This window comes from Rattus norvegicus, chromosome 12 (assembly GCF_036323735.1).
Source record: "Rattus norvegicus strain BN/NHsdMcwi chromosome 12, GRCr8, whole genome shotgun sequence".
Taxonomy (NCBI): domain Eukaryota; kingdom Metazoa; phylum Chordata; class Mammalia; order Rodentia; family Muridae; genus Rattus; species Rattus norvegicus.
In genome coordinates, this window is record NC_086030.1 from 37,518,076 (window position 1) to 37,531,553 (window position 13,478).

Here is a 13,478-nt window from a genome sequence, read left to right on the forward strand (position 1 = left end):
TCATTGCTACTTAATAACTGTAATTTTGCTACTGTTATGACTCATAAATATCTGTGTTTTCCCATGGTCTTAGGAGACCCCTGTGAAAGGATTGTTCAGCCTCAAAGGGGTCGCCCCCCACAGGTTGAGAATGACCTAAGCATTTATCTGTTTCTCAATTAATATAATCAAGGATGCCATGTAACTCGCTGCCACCTTTTTTTTTTTCTCTTGCCATTGGATTCGTTGGTAAGTCCTAACAAAAGCCATTCAAGCCTTTAGAGTATATTTTAGTAAAACAAACCCCCAAACTCACCGATCTGGATTAGTAAGGACAAGGCCATTAAAAACCCTGGAGAGGTCTCGAAGGTTGAAGATGTAATGGAACTTCGAAGGGGTGGGAGGTAGATCCTGAACGATGTTTTTGTAAAGCGTTAACGTGCAGAATGTCAGCTTCCTGCTCACGCCACTAATGCTCTCTGCAAATGTCTTTAAAAAAAAAAAAAAAAAGGAAAGAAAGACCCACCGTGTCTATCAGTAGGAGAATGGATAGGCGAAACGTGGTATTTTTGTGATAGAATAGTATTTGATTAGGAAAAGTCATGAGACACAGGCGTGCGGATGAATCTGGAAAACCTGGTGCTAAGTGAGCACAGCCGGATGCCAGCGCCCACTGATGTGGGTACCACAGGCAGGCGGAGCCGCAGAGGTGGAGGGAAGTGAGCGGCTTCCGGGGGCTGGAAGAGACTCGAGGCCTACCTGGGATACGTGGGGTCGTGTAATGGGTACAGGTTTCCTCTGGATTAAAAAAAAAAGTTCTGGGGTAGGGGCTAGGGGGTGGGGACGTCCTCGTGGAGATGGGGGTGGGGGGAGGAGGTGTGGGAGGGGGAAAAGTCTGGACTATAAAAAAAAGATTGAGGGGGTTGGGGATTTAGCTCAGTGGTAGAGCGCTTGTCTAGCAAGCGCAAGGCCCTGGGTTCGGTCCCCAGCTCCAAAAAAAAGAAAAAAGAAAAAAAAATTGAATAAAGTTGAAACAAAAGAGAAAAATTTGAGATTAAAAAAAATTTACACAGTGAGAAGAGTTAGTCAAGACAGAATGGATCAAAAATGCCTCTGAACTGCATCTGCTAAAATGGTTAGAATAATGACTCTCCAATTCCACGGATTTTCCACTTTTAACATGTGGGTGCAGCTCACCAGCTGACCTGCTCTGACTGCCCTGCCTGGTTTTTAGCCTTTCGACATTGGGGTATGTGGGATATGACCGTCATCTGTGGTTAAACAGAGTCACACAAGGCTCGAGGTTCCTCCTGCTCCCCTCCTGGCTGAAGCCTGGAGTGCACAGACCCCACTCCAGGGTAAATAAATCAGGCCTTCACACACCCACGAGTGGTCCTCCTTGTGGGTAAAGAAAGCCCACTTACCGAGGTGTGGCCCTTCAGAATGGAGTAGTAGATCAAGTGCAGGGACTCCTCCGACGGGAAAGGGACATTGAAGACGCTGAACAATGACAGGAACCTGGGGTCCACCTCGTTGCGGCCCCCTCCTGCCTTGCCCATGGCAGCGATGAAGCCCAGATCACGGATACTCTTACAATTGAGTTCTTTCCCACGGTCATATAAGTAGCCCTTTTCCAGCAGCAGCTTCAGCAGAGCGATGGGCTGCTGGGTTCCATACTCATCCACCTGGCAGGGTTTTAGAGGAAAGAGAAAAGCGGGATCAAAAAAGCAGGGCTTTGCAAGGCTGTGGTGACCTCAAAAGCTCACCTCTCCTGTTTTCCTCTGAGCATTTTGGGATGTCCTCACAGGATTTCTCCAGTCTACAGATGTCTATTCACTCCTGAGGTTTAAGGTCTGTCTCCCTCACCTCACTGTTCACTCCATGAAGGCAAAAACCACTGAGATTTACACATGAGACGTCACCAGTTTCCTGGGAAGAGTTCAGCAAATGGAGTGGGTGGATGGACGAATGTATAGATGGGTAGGTGAGTGTATGGATGGATGGATAGATGGAAGAATGTGTGTATATGCATTTGGATGGATGTATGGATGGTTAGATGAGTGGATAGATGAGTGGTGATTGGAGGATGGATCGATGGATAGATATATGAGTGGGTAGGTAGGTGGATGGATGGATGGATGGATAGATGGATGATTGGGTAGGTATATGGACACATGATAGATGGATAGATGAATGGGTGAATAGGTAGATGGGTAGACAGAAGAGTGGGTAGGTATGGGAGGGTGGGTGGGTGGATGGAAGGATGGGCAGATGGATAGATAGAAGGGAGAGCAGGTAGATGGACAGATGGATGGGTAGATGGATGAATGAGTAGGTAGATGAATAGACAGAAGAGTGGGTAGGTAGTGTGGGTGGGCAGATGGTGAGCAAGTAGATGGATGGGTGAGTGGATGGATAAATAGATGGGTGAGTGGGTGGATGGAGAGATGGATAAGTGGATGGATAGGGGATGAATTGGTATACAGATTCCTTATCATATGGATGGAAAAATAAGCAGATAAATAGTGGATAAATAAAATAGTAAGTGCATGATATGTGGATGAACAGTGGGCATATGGCCAGACATGCTACAGATGCACTGATCCTGCCGTTTGCGGAGTTCTTCCAGACGACAAATTTCCAGAGGAGAAAGGTTCTGTGACCCAATACGAATCTCAATTCCAGGATGCTGAGAAAGCTGTCCGCCTGTCGGGCCCCAGCCCCACTGTGGAACTGAGCATGCCGTGGAAGGTGCCTGCCGCTCTGCCTCCCGCATGGGTGAGAACAGAGGCAACAACGGGCAGAGTTCACTAGGAAAGCCCCCCTCAGACACTGGCGGCAGCTTTACTCCTGGTATGGGAGACCATGTCATGCAGCGAGGAGGCCTGTGTGAGAGGAGCCCTGGGGACCTGCCATCTCAGCTGGCTGCCACACTGCGTGGAGTCAAAGACACCCGCTCAGACCTAAAGAGGTGGCTCGGTGGTTAAGCTGCTCTTCCAGACGATCAGAGTTCTGTTCTCGGCTCCATGTCAGGCAACTTTCAACCACCTGTAACTCTAGCTCCCGAAGGATCTAACACCCTTCTTCCAGTCTCTTTGGGTACGTGTGGTATCATCTACACACGAAAGCACACGCCCATAAAAATAAATAAAAATTAGTCTCAAAAACTAAAAATCTTAAAGTGTCACTTTAAGACACACACGCGCACACACACGCGCACACACACACACGCACACACACACGCACACTCACACACGCATGCACACACATGCACACACGCACACACACGCACACGTGTACACACACACGCACACACCTATCCAACCCCTGCAAGCCCCGCTCACCTTTGGCATGTTCATGTCATCCATGAACACCAGCAGGCGCTTCCCCATGGGCGGCCCATACGTGTCCTTCGTCCTCTTCTCTACGTTGGCTTCTAGATTTCTCTGGATGTCCAGGGATGTGGTCCGAGAGGAGAAATTGACCATCAGTACAATCTGCCAAAGAGCAGAGGCTGGTATAACCACTGGTTTCCAAACTAACCTTTCCAGAAGGATGTACATGTGGCGCTTCCTCAGCTTTAAGAGCTAAACCCAGGGCTGGTTGCGGTGGCACACTCGGGAGACAGGGGATCTCTGTAAGTTCAAGGCCAGCCTGGTCTACACAGTGAGACCCTGTCTCAACAACAATAGTATCCTGTGTCCTTCTGTTAGGTTCCATGTTGCCACTCAGGAGCCTTGGACAATGCAGGCTGTGGAGCACTGTCCCTGAGGCCACGCTGTCTAGGAAGCAGAGCAGTTGCGACTCCTTTGTGATGGGAGATGTCACAAGGTCGGACCCACTAACATCCCTTCATTGACCGGCAGAGGGATGGAAAGACACTGAAGTCCTCCCAACCCTCCCTAAGCTACACAACCAGCTAATTACCCACAGGTCACCCTGCTTCTGTGAGTGACTCCCGTCACACTCGTTTGGTTCATCAAGCTGGACTTGGGTAGGATCATTCCTTGGTCCTTTCTAGCTGGGTGGTTAGAGAGAAACTCTCAGGAAGTCATGTGATGATATGTGGTGGGAGGGAGAGTGTTGTTCCACCTGGGCGGCCTCCAAAAGGGTAATGGCTTGACCCTTCGGAGTCAGGAAAGGTAACTTTAATGACATCTGCTGGTCCACTCACCGTGGCAGATGAATTTTAAACATTGACTGTTTTCAAGGCAGCTGTCTGATAATAAGGAGGCCAAACTTCATAGTTGGAGAGAAAATGTTCCTATGCAAGCTCTTGCACAAGGCGCTCTCACGCTCTCTCTCTCTCTCTCTCTCTCTCTCTCTCTCTCTCTCTCTCTCATGCCCTTAGAGGAACTGTGAGCATGAGTGTACACACACACACACACACACACACACACACACACACACATACTCATATTCAGCCACAAACCCATGTACATAAAGGAATAACAGGTTCTCTGTATGTGTGTGTCTGCTCACAGCCAATGAGGTCTAGGGGCAGGAGCCCGGAAAAGTGGCGCACACAGAGGATTCTGAGTGTGGCTGCCTCTCGAGGCTTCCACAGATCTGGAAGTCCTGCAGGTTCTAGAGCCAGCTATGTGCGCTCCACTATGACACCATTAAAGCTAAACACACCACATTGCTGTGACTACGTGAGGGGAGACAGGGAGGCAGGCCTCATCCATCCAATATTCCTTGCAGTGTAAAGCCCAGCTGAGCACCCTCTGCCCCAGAGGCCCAGTTGCCTTCCAGAGGCCACAGGAGAAGAAGCACAAAATGGAAAGCATCAGAGAAGGAACTGGGGAACGTTGCTGCCTTTTTATGTTTGTAGAAACAGCGTCTCTCTCCTGGGTATGCTGGAACACGCTCTTCAGACCAGGCTACCCAGAACTCACAGAGATCGGTCACTGGCGATTTCCCATAAGTCTCGGGGAATTGGATACTTGGTATCCAGTTGTGGGCACTGTTGGGAGAAGATTAGGAGGCATGGCCTCGCTGCAGGAGGATGCCTATCACTGGGGTGGGCGTTGAGATTTTAAAAGACACACCCCATTCCCAGTTAGCATTCTTGGTTTCTGGCTGTTTGAGACATGAGCTCTCAGTTGTCCCTGCCACCATGCCTGGTGTTGTTGCCACCCTTCCCCAGGATGGCAATGGAGTCTTACCCCTCTGGAACCATAAGACCCAAGTCAGCCCTTCTATTAGCTGCAGTGGCCATGTTTTTATCGCAGAAAAGGGAAGCACAGAGGTGGATAGAGATAAACAAAACCAGACTGTGAGAGTAGAAAAACTGTTGAAGCCAGTAGAGGGACACGGAGGGTGTAAACAGGCCCCCGGGCGTGACCGTGTATGAGGAAAGGACGCGGCATCCCTGTCACAATGGACACCCTCATTTTCCCCATGTCCGGGCCCCGCTACGAGTCCCCAGAGAGTTGTGTGAGCTTCAACTTGTCCTGTGCTGGTGTCCAGCCTGGGAACCTGTTCATAGCAGACCTTCACATTTGACCAAGTTCTAGAATATACAAAAGGATGACAGAGAGTGGCAGACATCCTCCACAATGGCCCTCTATTGCCTGCACCCCATGTCCAATCGAGGGGAGCAGAGGTCTCCCGGTGTGTCCCCTCCGATATGGCAGAATTATGAGTGAGAGGCCCCAGCAAGGCTATGTACTGAGCCCAGGATGCATCCCACTCTAAGTGGCTCCATGTTATATAAAACGGTGGCCCTTTGGTCTGCATACCGTCCTAAGAGACTTAGACAAGCTACTTTTGACTCCACTGGGGGAGAAGGATTTCTATTACCCCCAGAAATTGCCCCACCCCTCTCCCCACCCCCAAACCAGCACAGACTGATAAATGACTCATTCCTGGAAGTGAAAAATGAACTACCCTTCTATGTTTATTGGGAAGAATCAAAACTGTAGGGGGGCACAAGGGCTTATTAAAATGTCAGGGAAGCCAGGCCCAAGGACTTAGCACCTCCACCAGACGAAAGAAAGAGTGTAACTCCCTCTGGACCCCACAGAGTGATGGGCATCGGATACTGTGTTAGCATGGCTGCACACCAAACCTATCGTATGATTCCTGGTGTGTGTACCAGGACTAAGGACTTGGCTCTGTCCCCTGCTGTTGACACAGAGTACCCAACTGTCCCTCATCCGTCTCGTCACCTGCTCTTTCCTGGGAAAATGTTTTTGTTTTAATCCCAGGTTCAGGGATATGGGGCTGCTTCAGGCTGTCCACAGCAGCTGACTGTGATTTGCCTCGTGCTCCAGCAGGGGCGTGGTTTTGCCAGCTGCAGATACATTTGGAATCACGGGGCTTTTCAGAGGGTCTATGAATGCTACGGCATTCGGGGGGAATGGTGGGATGGGTTGCTGGTTGGTTGCTATTGGTTGTGGCTTGTTAAGTAGTCATGCACAAAGAAAGGAGATAAGAAGTTATATATCCTGACTGTGAGATCAAACTTGCCCCAAGGAGCCCAGCGCCCCTAATCAGCAGGAAGTGGTCTAATGATAACGTCACCCTCTCCCCTCTGCCCTTTCTCTCTCCTATCTAGGGGCTTGAAAGGGTGGGAGAAATGGGGTGGAGAGGGTGGGAGAAAGACGAACCCACAAAATGGCCAAAGGTTGGCTACAGGTCCCCAAGGTAGGTAGGTGGACTTTGTGATAAACAGCTGCCACTGAAACCTCGTAAATTTCTTATTATTCAGTAGATTCTGACATTGTGAAAAGAAACACATGTGTTTGTCTGAGTCTCTGGGATGGTGTGGTGCATTCCTGACGCTGTCCCAAAGGAACATCTGAGATGTCCACTGTGAAGGAGGCCAGTCGCCTTTGGATGTCACTGCTGTGAACAGAATGTGTGGGGGACATAATCCCTCATTTCGTGCTAGTGAGTCTTGGAGGGTCCCGGGACCTCTGAGGGATAGGAGAGCGCTCAAACACGTTATCAAGCCATTTGCAGAGAAGCCGACTCAGGGTTCTAAAGAAGTGGCTTTTCTTTTCTGTTATGAAGGTGGGACTTTCTCTGGTGGGCTCTCTCTTTCCACCACATTGCCCTGTACCAAGAAGGCCCTTGGCTGTCAGACAGCACCACCATGCTCTTGGACGGCTGGCCCCCGAGAGTGGGGTGGAGTAAACTTCTACTCTTTGTAACTTACCAGGTCTCGAGTCTTTTTTTTTTTTTTTTTTTTTTTTTTTTGGTTCTTTTTTTTCGGAGCTGGGGACCGAACCCAGGGCCTTGCGCTTGCTAGGCAAGCGCTCTACCACTGAGCTAAATCCCCAACCCCTCGAGTCTTTTGTTATAGCAAAGGTCCACACTGTGAGGATCTGAGGCCTCCAGCCACACAAAATGCCATCTTAGAAGACACTCATCCAGCCCCAGCCAGGCCTTCAAATGAACACAGCCTTCACCAACACTTAGCTACAACTTCACGAGAGAACCTGGACTTGAGTCGCCCAGCTAGGCCCCTTGGCAATCCCTGACCCATGGAGAATGAGACATAATAAGGGCTTGTGACCTTAAGCCACTGGGTGCCAGGGTAGCTTGTTATGCAGCAACTGGTGACTAAGACAAACGGACACTTACATTGGTCTCCTCGTTCAGATTTTTGAGGAAGTTCTGGGTAGTGGCTGTCTTGGACGTGCCGGATTCGCCCACAAAAAGAACAGGGTGCTTGATTTTAACCATCTGTTCTAGTATCCAAGTGGTGCGGGTGGTATCCACGGTGTGAACTGCAAGATAGGGGAATCCGAGTGTCACAGGAACGCAGGGCATTTGGGCATCGGCCATTCACGCAGAGCCCCGTGCATCCAAGAAGAGGTAGCTGGGACCAGAGAGGTGGCTCAGTGGGCATGAACCGTGTTCTGGAAGCATGAGGACCTGAGTCCAAATCCCCAGCACCTACATTAAAAGCCCACACACGGCTGTGTGTGTGTGTGTGTGTGTGTGTGTGTGTGTCTGTGTCTGTGTGTGTGTGTGGCTGTGTGTGTGTGTGGCTGTGTGGGGGGGGCTGTGTGTGTGGCTGTGTGTGTGTGTGTGGCTGTGTGTGTGTGTGTGTGTGTCTGTGTCTGTGTGTGTGTGTGGCTGTGTGTGTGTGTGGCTGTGTGTGTGGGGGGCTGTGGGTGTGGCTCTGTGTGTGTGTGTGTGTGGCTGTGTGTGTATGTGTGTGTGGCTGTGTGTGTGGCTTTGTGTGGGTGTGGCTGTGGGTGTGGCTGTGTGGGTGTGTGTGTGTGGCTGTGTGTGTATGTGTGTGTGTGGCTGTGTGTGTATGTGTGTGTGTGGCTGTGTGTATGTGTGTGTGTGTGTGTGTGTGTGGCTTTGTGTGGGTGTGGCTGTGTGGGTGTGGCTTGTGGGTGTGGCTGTATGTGTCTTCAATGCTAATATCCAGGAGAATGAAAAAGACAGGCAGGTCCTGAGAGCTTGCTGGCCAGTCAGGAGAGCCAGAACAGGCTCAGGAAGGGCCCTGTCTCAAGGCAAGAAAGCACAGAGCATTATAGGAAGACACATGACAGGGTGCTTATGCTTCCCCAAGTGTGCCCAGGTGCATACACCTGCAATACACACACACACACACACACACACACACACACACATACACACACACACACACACAAGCAATTTTGTTTTGATTTTTTTTTCGAGTTTTGAATATGCATTAGTGGTTTTTGCCTACGTGTGTGTCTGTGTGAGGGAAGGAGCCAGATCCCCTGGAGCTGGAGTTTCAGTCAGTTGTTGACTGTCATGTGGTTGCTGGCCATTGAACCACTAAGCCATCTCTCCAACCTGGGTTGTTTTTGGCTTTTCAAGACAGGGTTTCCATGTGTAGCCCTGGTTGTCCTGGAACTCACTCTGTAGACCAGACTGGCCTTGAACTCACAGAAACCTGCCTGCCTCTGCCTCCCAAGTACTGGGATCAAAGAGGTGCGCCACTGTGCTGCCACCTGGTGTTTGTTTTGTTGTTTTTAAGCCAAGCTCTGACTGCACTGGTGAACCTGACTAGCCTCAGTTTCCCTGCCATTCCACGGGGTTTTGGGGGATGTGACATCCACTGGATCAAATTAAGTATGAAATATTTCCTTGGCAAAGTGATTATGGCAACTGACCCAACTCCAACCACCCTGCTCCCGGAACCCCAGCTGATTTGCACTCTAAATGAAAACCCAGCTCAGGGCCGATTTCCTGGTTTCCTGGAAACCTCTTCTGCAGGCAGCATCATAGCCCAGTCAGGTGCAGCCCACCCACCCTCCCGTAGGAAAGTTTCAGTCCCAGGGGGCTGCTGAGAAAATGCAGGTGTCTTGCTGCATTAGCACCATGCACCAGACCGGACACGCCGACTGTGGAGTCATAGGGGATTGAACAGAACTCTCCAGGCCCACACCCTTTGCGAACCGAGGCTGTGGCTTCCCTCCTGCCCTCCCTGAACCTATCCGGCTCTGTGGCTGGGACACCCTAGGAAAGGCAAAGGAAAGTGGAGAATGGGCCACCATGAGCCTCAGTTTATCCAGAAATGCCCAGGACACAGTCACACAGAGATGCTCAGAGGCATGGGACAAAGAGGGACCCCAAAGGACCCATGGTGCCAAGCTCTAGCCACCCCCAACCAGTTCCCTGGATGGCACTCAGTTGTCAATGAGGCCACAGTTGTCTTCTCACACCCTTCCACACTCATTCACACCAGGAAGCCAAGCTCAGGAGCAGTGCTTACACACCCAGGATGTCGACAAATCTCTTCTGGTGGTTGTGAACGTACTCAGGAACTAGCTTGTTCCATGGGATCCAATAGTTCCGCTTGGAATCAAAATGAAACTCATACAGGGTGGGAAGATGCCCTGCAGGGGACAAGGAGTCATGTTGCTTTGGTCATGGACGTGGGAACAGGATAGATTCCGACACATCTGGAATGCACTGTCTGTACTTGCTACGGTTTTACAGGATAGGTACCCAGAATCGACGCTGTCCTCACATGGGTCAGAGTCTGAGAATTTTGAACCAGCACTACCTGTTTGCAATTAGCCACCAAGCCTTCCGTGGGGACACAACCGTGGGGTGAAAAGCCATGTCCCCACCCTTATAGATGCTGGTGGTCCAAACAAGGGAAGATAGAGGCACGTAAACAATTTTGATGCAGATGCTGAACTCTAAGACTGGAGAAGTATGGGTATGGCCCATGATCCACAGCCCATGAGAGCATTGGGCAAAGACAGGATAGGGAAGAGGTGGAGAACTGTGGTGTCCAGGACAGCTCCAGAGCTGGAACCCTGCCCACCTCTGCACCCTACTCTCCACACCATTTCCTCACAGGATCCCCGTTGGCATGTGTGCCTTGCCCACCCATCTCTGGGACAGACTGCTTCTCCAAGCAGAAGGCCGTTCGTGGGCTCCAGCTGTTCGTATTTAAGGGCGAATGTCTTCACAAAAAATATTTTTTTTTTAAAGATTTATTCATTTATTATATATAAGTACACTGTAGCTGTCTTCAGATACACCAGAAGAGGGCATCAGATCTCTTTACAGATGGTTGTGAGCCACCATGTGGTTGCTGGGAATTGAACTCAGGACCTCTGGAAGAGCAGTCAGTGCTCTTAACCACTGAGCCATCTCTCCAGCCCCTTCACGAAAAATCTTAAACCCAGGAGTGGTAGGACTATTCCCAGTTTCTGAGAAACCACCAAATTTTTTGCCAGAGTGGTTTGTACAAGTTGGCACTCCCACCAGCAATGGAGGAGTGCTCCCCTTGCTCCACATCCTGGCCAGCATCTGCTGTCACCTCTGTCACCTGAGTTTTTGATCTTAGCCCTTCTGACCGGTGTGAGATGGAATTTCAGAGTTGTTTTGCTTTGCATTTCCCTGATGACTAAGGACTTTGAACACAGACTGTGGGAATGGCCCATTTTGACACTCATCCCATGGGCAAGCACCAATCCCTGACACCATTAATGACACTCTGTTATGCTTGCAGACAGAAGCCTAGCATAGCTGTCTCCTGAGAGTCTCCACCCAGCAGCTGACCCAGACAGATGCAGACGCCCACAGCCAAACAGTGGACAGGGGACTCTTATGGAAGAATAGGAGGAAGGATTGTGGGCCCAGAAGGGTATAAAAACTCCACAGGAAGACTAACGGAGTCAACTAACCTGGACCCTTGAGTCTGAACCATCAACCAAAGAACATACACAGGCTGGGCCTACGTCTCGCCTCCACACACATATGTAGCAGATGTACAGTTTGGGTCTTCGTGTAGGCCCCAAATAACTGGAGTGGGGCTATCCCAAAAGCTCTTGCCTGTCCTTGGGATATGCTCTTATAGCTGGGCTGTCTTGTCTGGCCTCAGTGGGAGGTGATGTGCCTAGGCTCACAGACTTGATGTACCAGGGTGGGGGGATACCCAAGAGGCCCCCACCTGATCAGAGGAGAAGGGGAGGTTGGGGCGGGGATACGGATTATGGGAAGGGGTGACCGGAAGCGGGGCAGCGAACAGATGTAAAGTGAATAAGTAATAAAACCTTAAACCCTTCATAGGCTGTCTTCCTGCTGGTCTATGAGACAGATGGGGGAGCCCCAAGATAAAACGGGGAACCCTAGGGGTTTGTCCAGCATGGAGAGCTGAGACACAGCCGGAGCATAAGGGTCCAAGATGGCGTCAGAGGGGCAGCCTCCGCTAGCGGTGGCGTCTGGGGGTTGGCCTGCTGGAGTGGGCAACACACTTGAAGTCTCGAATGCAGTAGTAGTCATGTCACCCAGGCCGCCAAACCACACAGTCTGCCAACCCGCACAGGCAGGAACAAGGAAAAGTTTGTTCATCTCCTCTGCACCCAAGAGAGGTTCTTGATTCCTACCTGGCAATTCTCCAGGACGGGCCCAGTTTCCTTCAGTCTCCGCAGTGGGCATTGAGGAGAGGTTTTTAATACACTCGTCAAATTTGATCCTTCCTTCCTCAAGGAGGGAGGAGCCCAGCGAACAGTAGAGAGCCTCCAGGAAGAAGCACTCTAGCAGGTCAGGGTCCTCAATTTCTCCTTCTAGTAGCGAGTCCATCATCTTGGTTAACTGGGTCACCTGGTCACAAAGAGCCTGTTTCAGCCCATCTTTCTGACCTCCACGACACCATCCTATCCTGAGTGCTGGGGTTCCCTATCCCACAGTGATGGCACCTATGCCCACCATATTGGTTTGGACCTGTAGAGCCTGGCGCCTCGGCTTGCATGGGGGTCCCGAGAATACGCCCCACCAATCATCCACGAGGCATCACTGTTTCCCTCGGCCCCTCCCCCACCCCCAGGGCCATCTCTGGGGCAGCCTTCCCTCTGCCCTCAGCTGAGAGGTGTTCTTACCATATTTAGGTCTGTCTGAGGGACCACCATCTTCAGCTTCTCCCCTTGCCTCCCATCTAAAATCCCTTCGATGATCAAGTCGATGAGAATTGGCACATACTTCTCGAAGAGGTCATTTAAATACTTTTGCTCTACCTACGGAGGAGAGATCCAAATCCTTTCCAAGGGTCCTTTTAACTGGAACTTCATCAGAGGTTTGCCTTGTCCCAAGAAGCAGAAGAAATAGCTATGACCATGATTTCAATGGGGGCCGAACCCCAGGGCCGGTGACTTCCATGAGTGTGACGTCACACACAAGAAAGATTCTTTAGCTATGGCCATTTCCCTTTCCTACCACAATGTACCCCAACTCTGGGATGACAGGGGATAATAGTTTCCTTTCTACAGAAGAGAAGCTGATGGTCTTAGACTTCAAGTGTCACAACCAGTCATTCAGCAAAGAGTTCAAAGGAACGTAGCAGGATGTATGGCTAGGGGGACAGTCTCCATGGTTACGAGGGTGTGCTAACTCCGGAGCCATGGGCCAGCAGTTAAGACTATTTGTTGCTTTTACAGAGGACCCGTGTCCAATTCTCTACACCTACATGGTGGCTCCCAACAGGCTATGACTCCAATCCCAGAGGATCTGACATCATCATCTGACCTCCCTGAGTGAAGCAGGCTTGCACACAGTGTGCATAAATACGTACAGGCAAAACCACTAATATGCATAATATAATAAAATAATATATTTTTTTAAAAGTTTAAGATGGTGGATTGCTTTTGTAGAGGAACCAAAGTTCAGTTCCCAGGACCCACATTGGGAAGCTCATAACTGCTGTAACTCCAGCTCCAGGGGGTCAGATGCCTTCTTCTTGACACTGTACTCATGTGTGTGTGTGTGTGTGTGTGTGTGTGTGTGTGTGTGCGCGCGCGCGCGCGCGCGTGTGCGTGTGCACGTGCGTGTGTACTTAGTCAAAAAGTAAAGTTTATCTTAAGAAAGTAAAGTTGAGGGTTGGGGATTTAGCTCAGTGGTAGAGCGCTTACCTAGGAAGCGCAAGGCCCTGGGTTTGGTCCCCAGCTCCGAAAAAAAGAACCAAAAAAAAAAAAAAATTAAGTTGAGCACTGGAAGTGTCTTTTCAACATGGCATCGATGTCCACCAGGGGACTCATGGGTCTTTATGA

The 13,478-nt window shown here is 50.4% G+C and overlaps 1 protein-coding gene across 4 annotated transcripts in view; it reads right to left on the reverse strand.

The window, feature by feature from the left end:
- Positions 1-13,478, reverse strand: part of Dnah10 (dynein, axonemal, heavy chain 10) — a 123,367-nt gene that overhangs the window by 33,632 nt on the left and 76,257 nt on the right. For all 4 annotated transcript variants that reach the window (XM_039090119.2, XM_008769272.4, XM_039090122.2 and 1 more), the window contains 7 exons: positions 12,315-12,449; positions 11,823-12,039; positions 9,696-9,815; positions 7,573-7,718; positions 3,324-3,476; positions 1,404-1,664; positions 296-468 (listed from right to left, as the gene is read on the reverse strand). In XM_039090119.2, the coding sequence (XP_038946047.1) occupies positions 296-468; positions 1,404-1,664; positions 3,324-3,476; positions 7,573-7,718; positions 9,696-9,815; positions 11,823-12,039; positions 12,315-12,449 (1,205 nt within the window). The remainder of the gene's footprint in view (positions 1-295; positions 469-1,403; positions 1,665-3,323; positions 3,477-7,572; positions 7,719-9,695; positions 9,816-11,822; positions 12,040-12,314; positions 12,450-13,478) is intronic.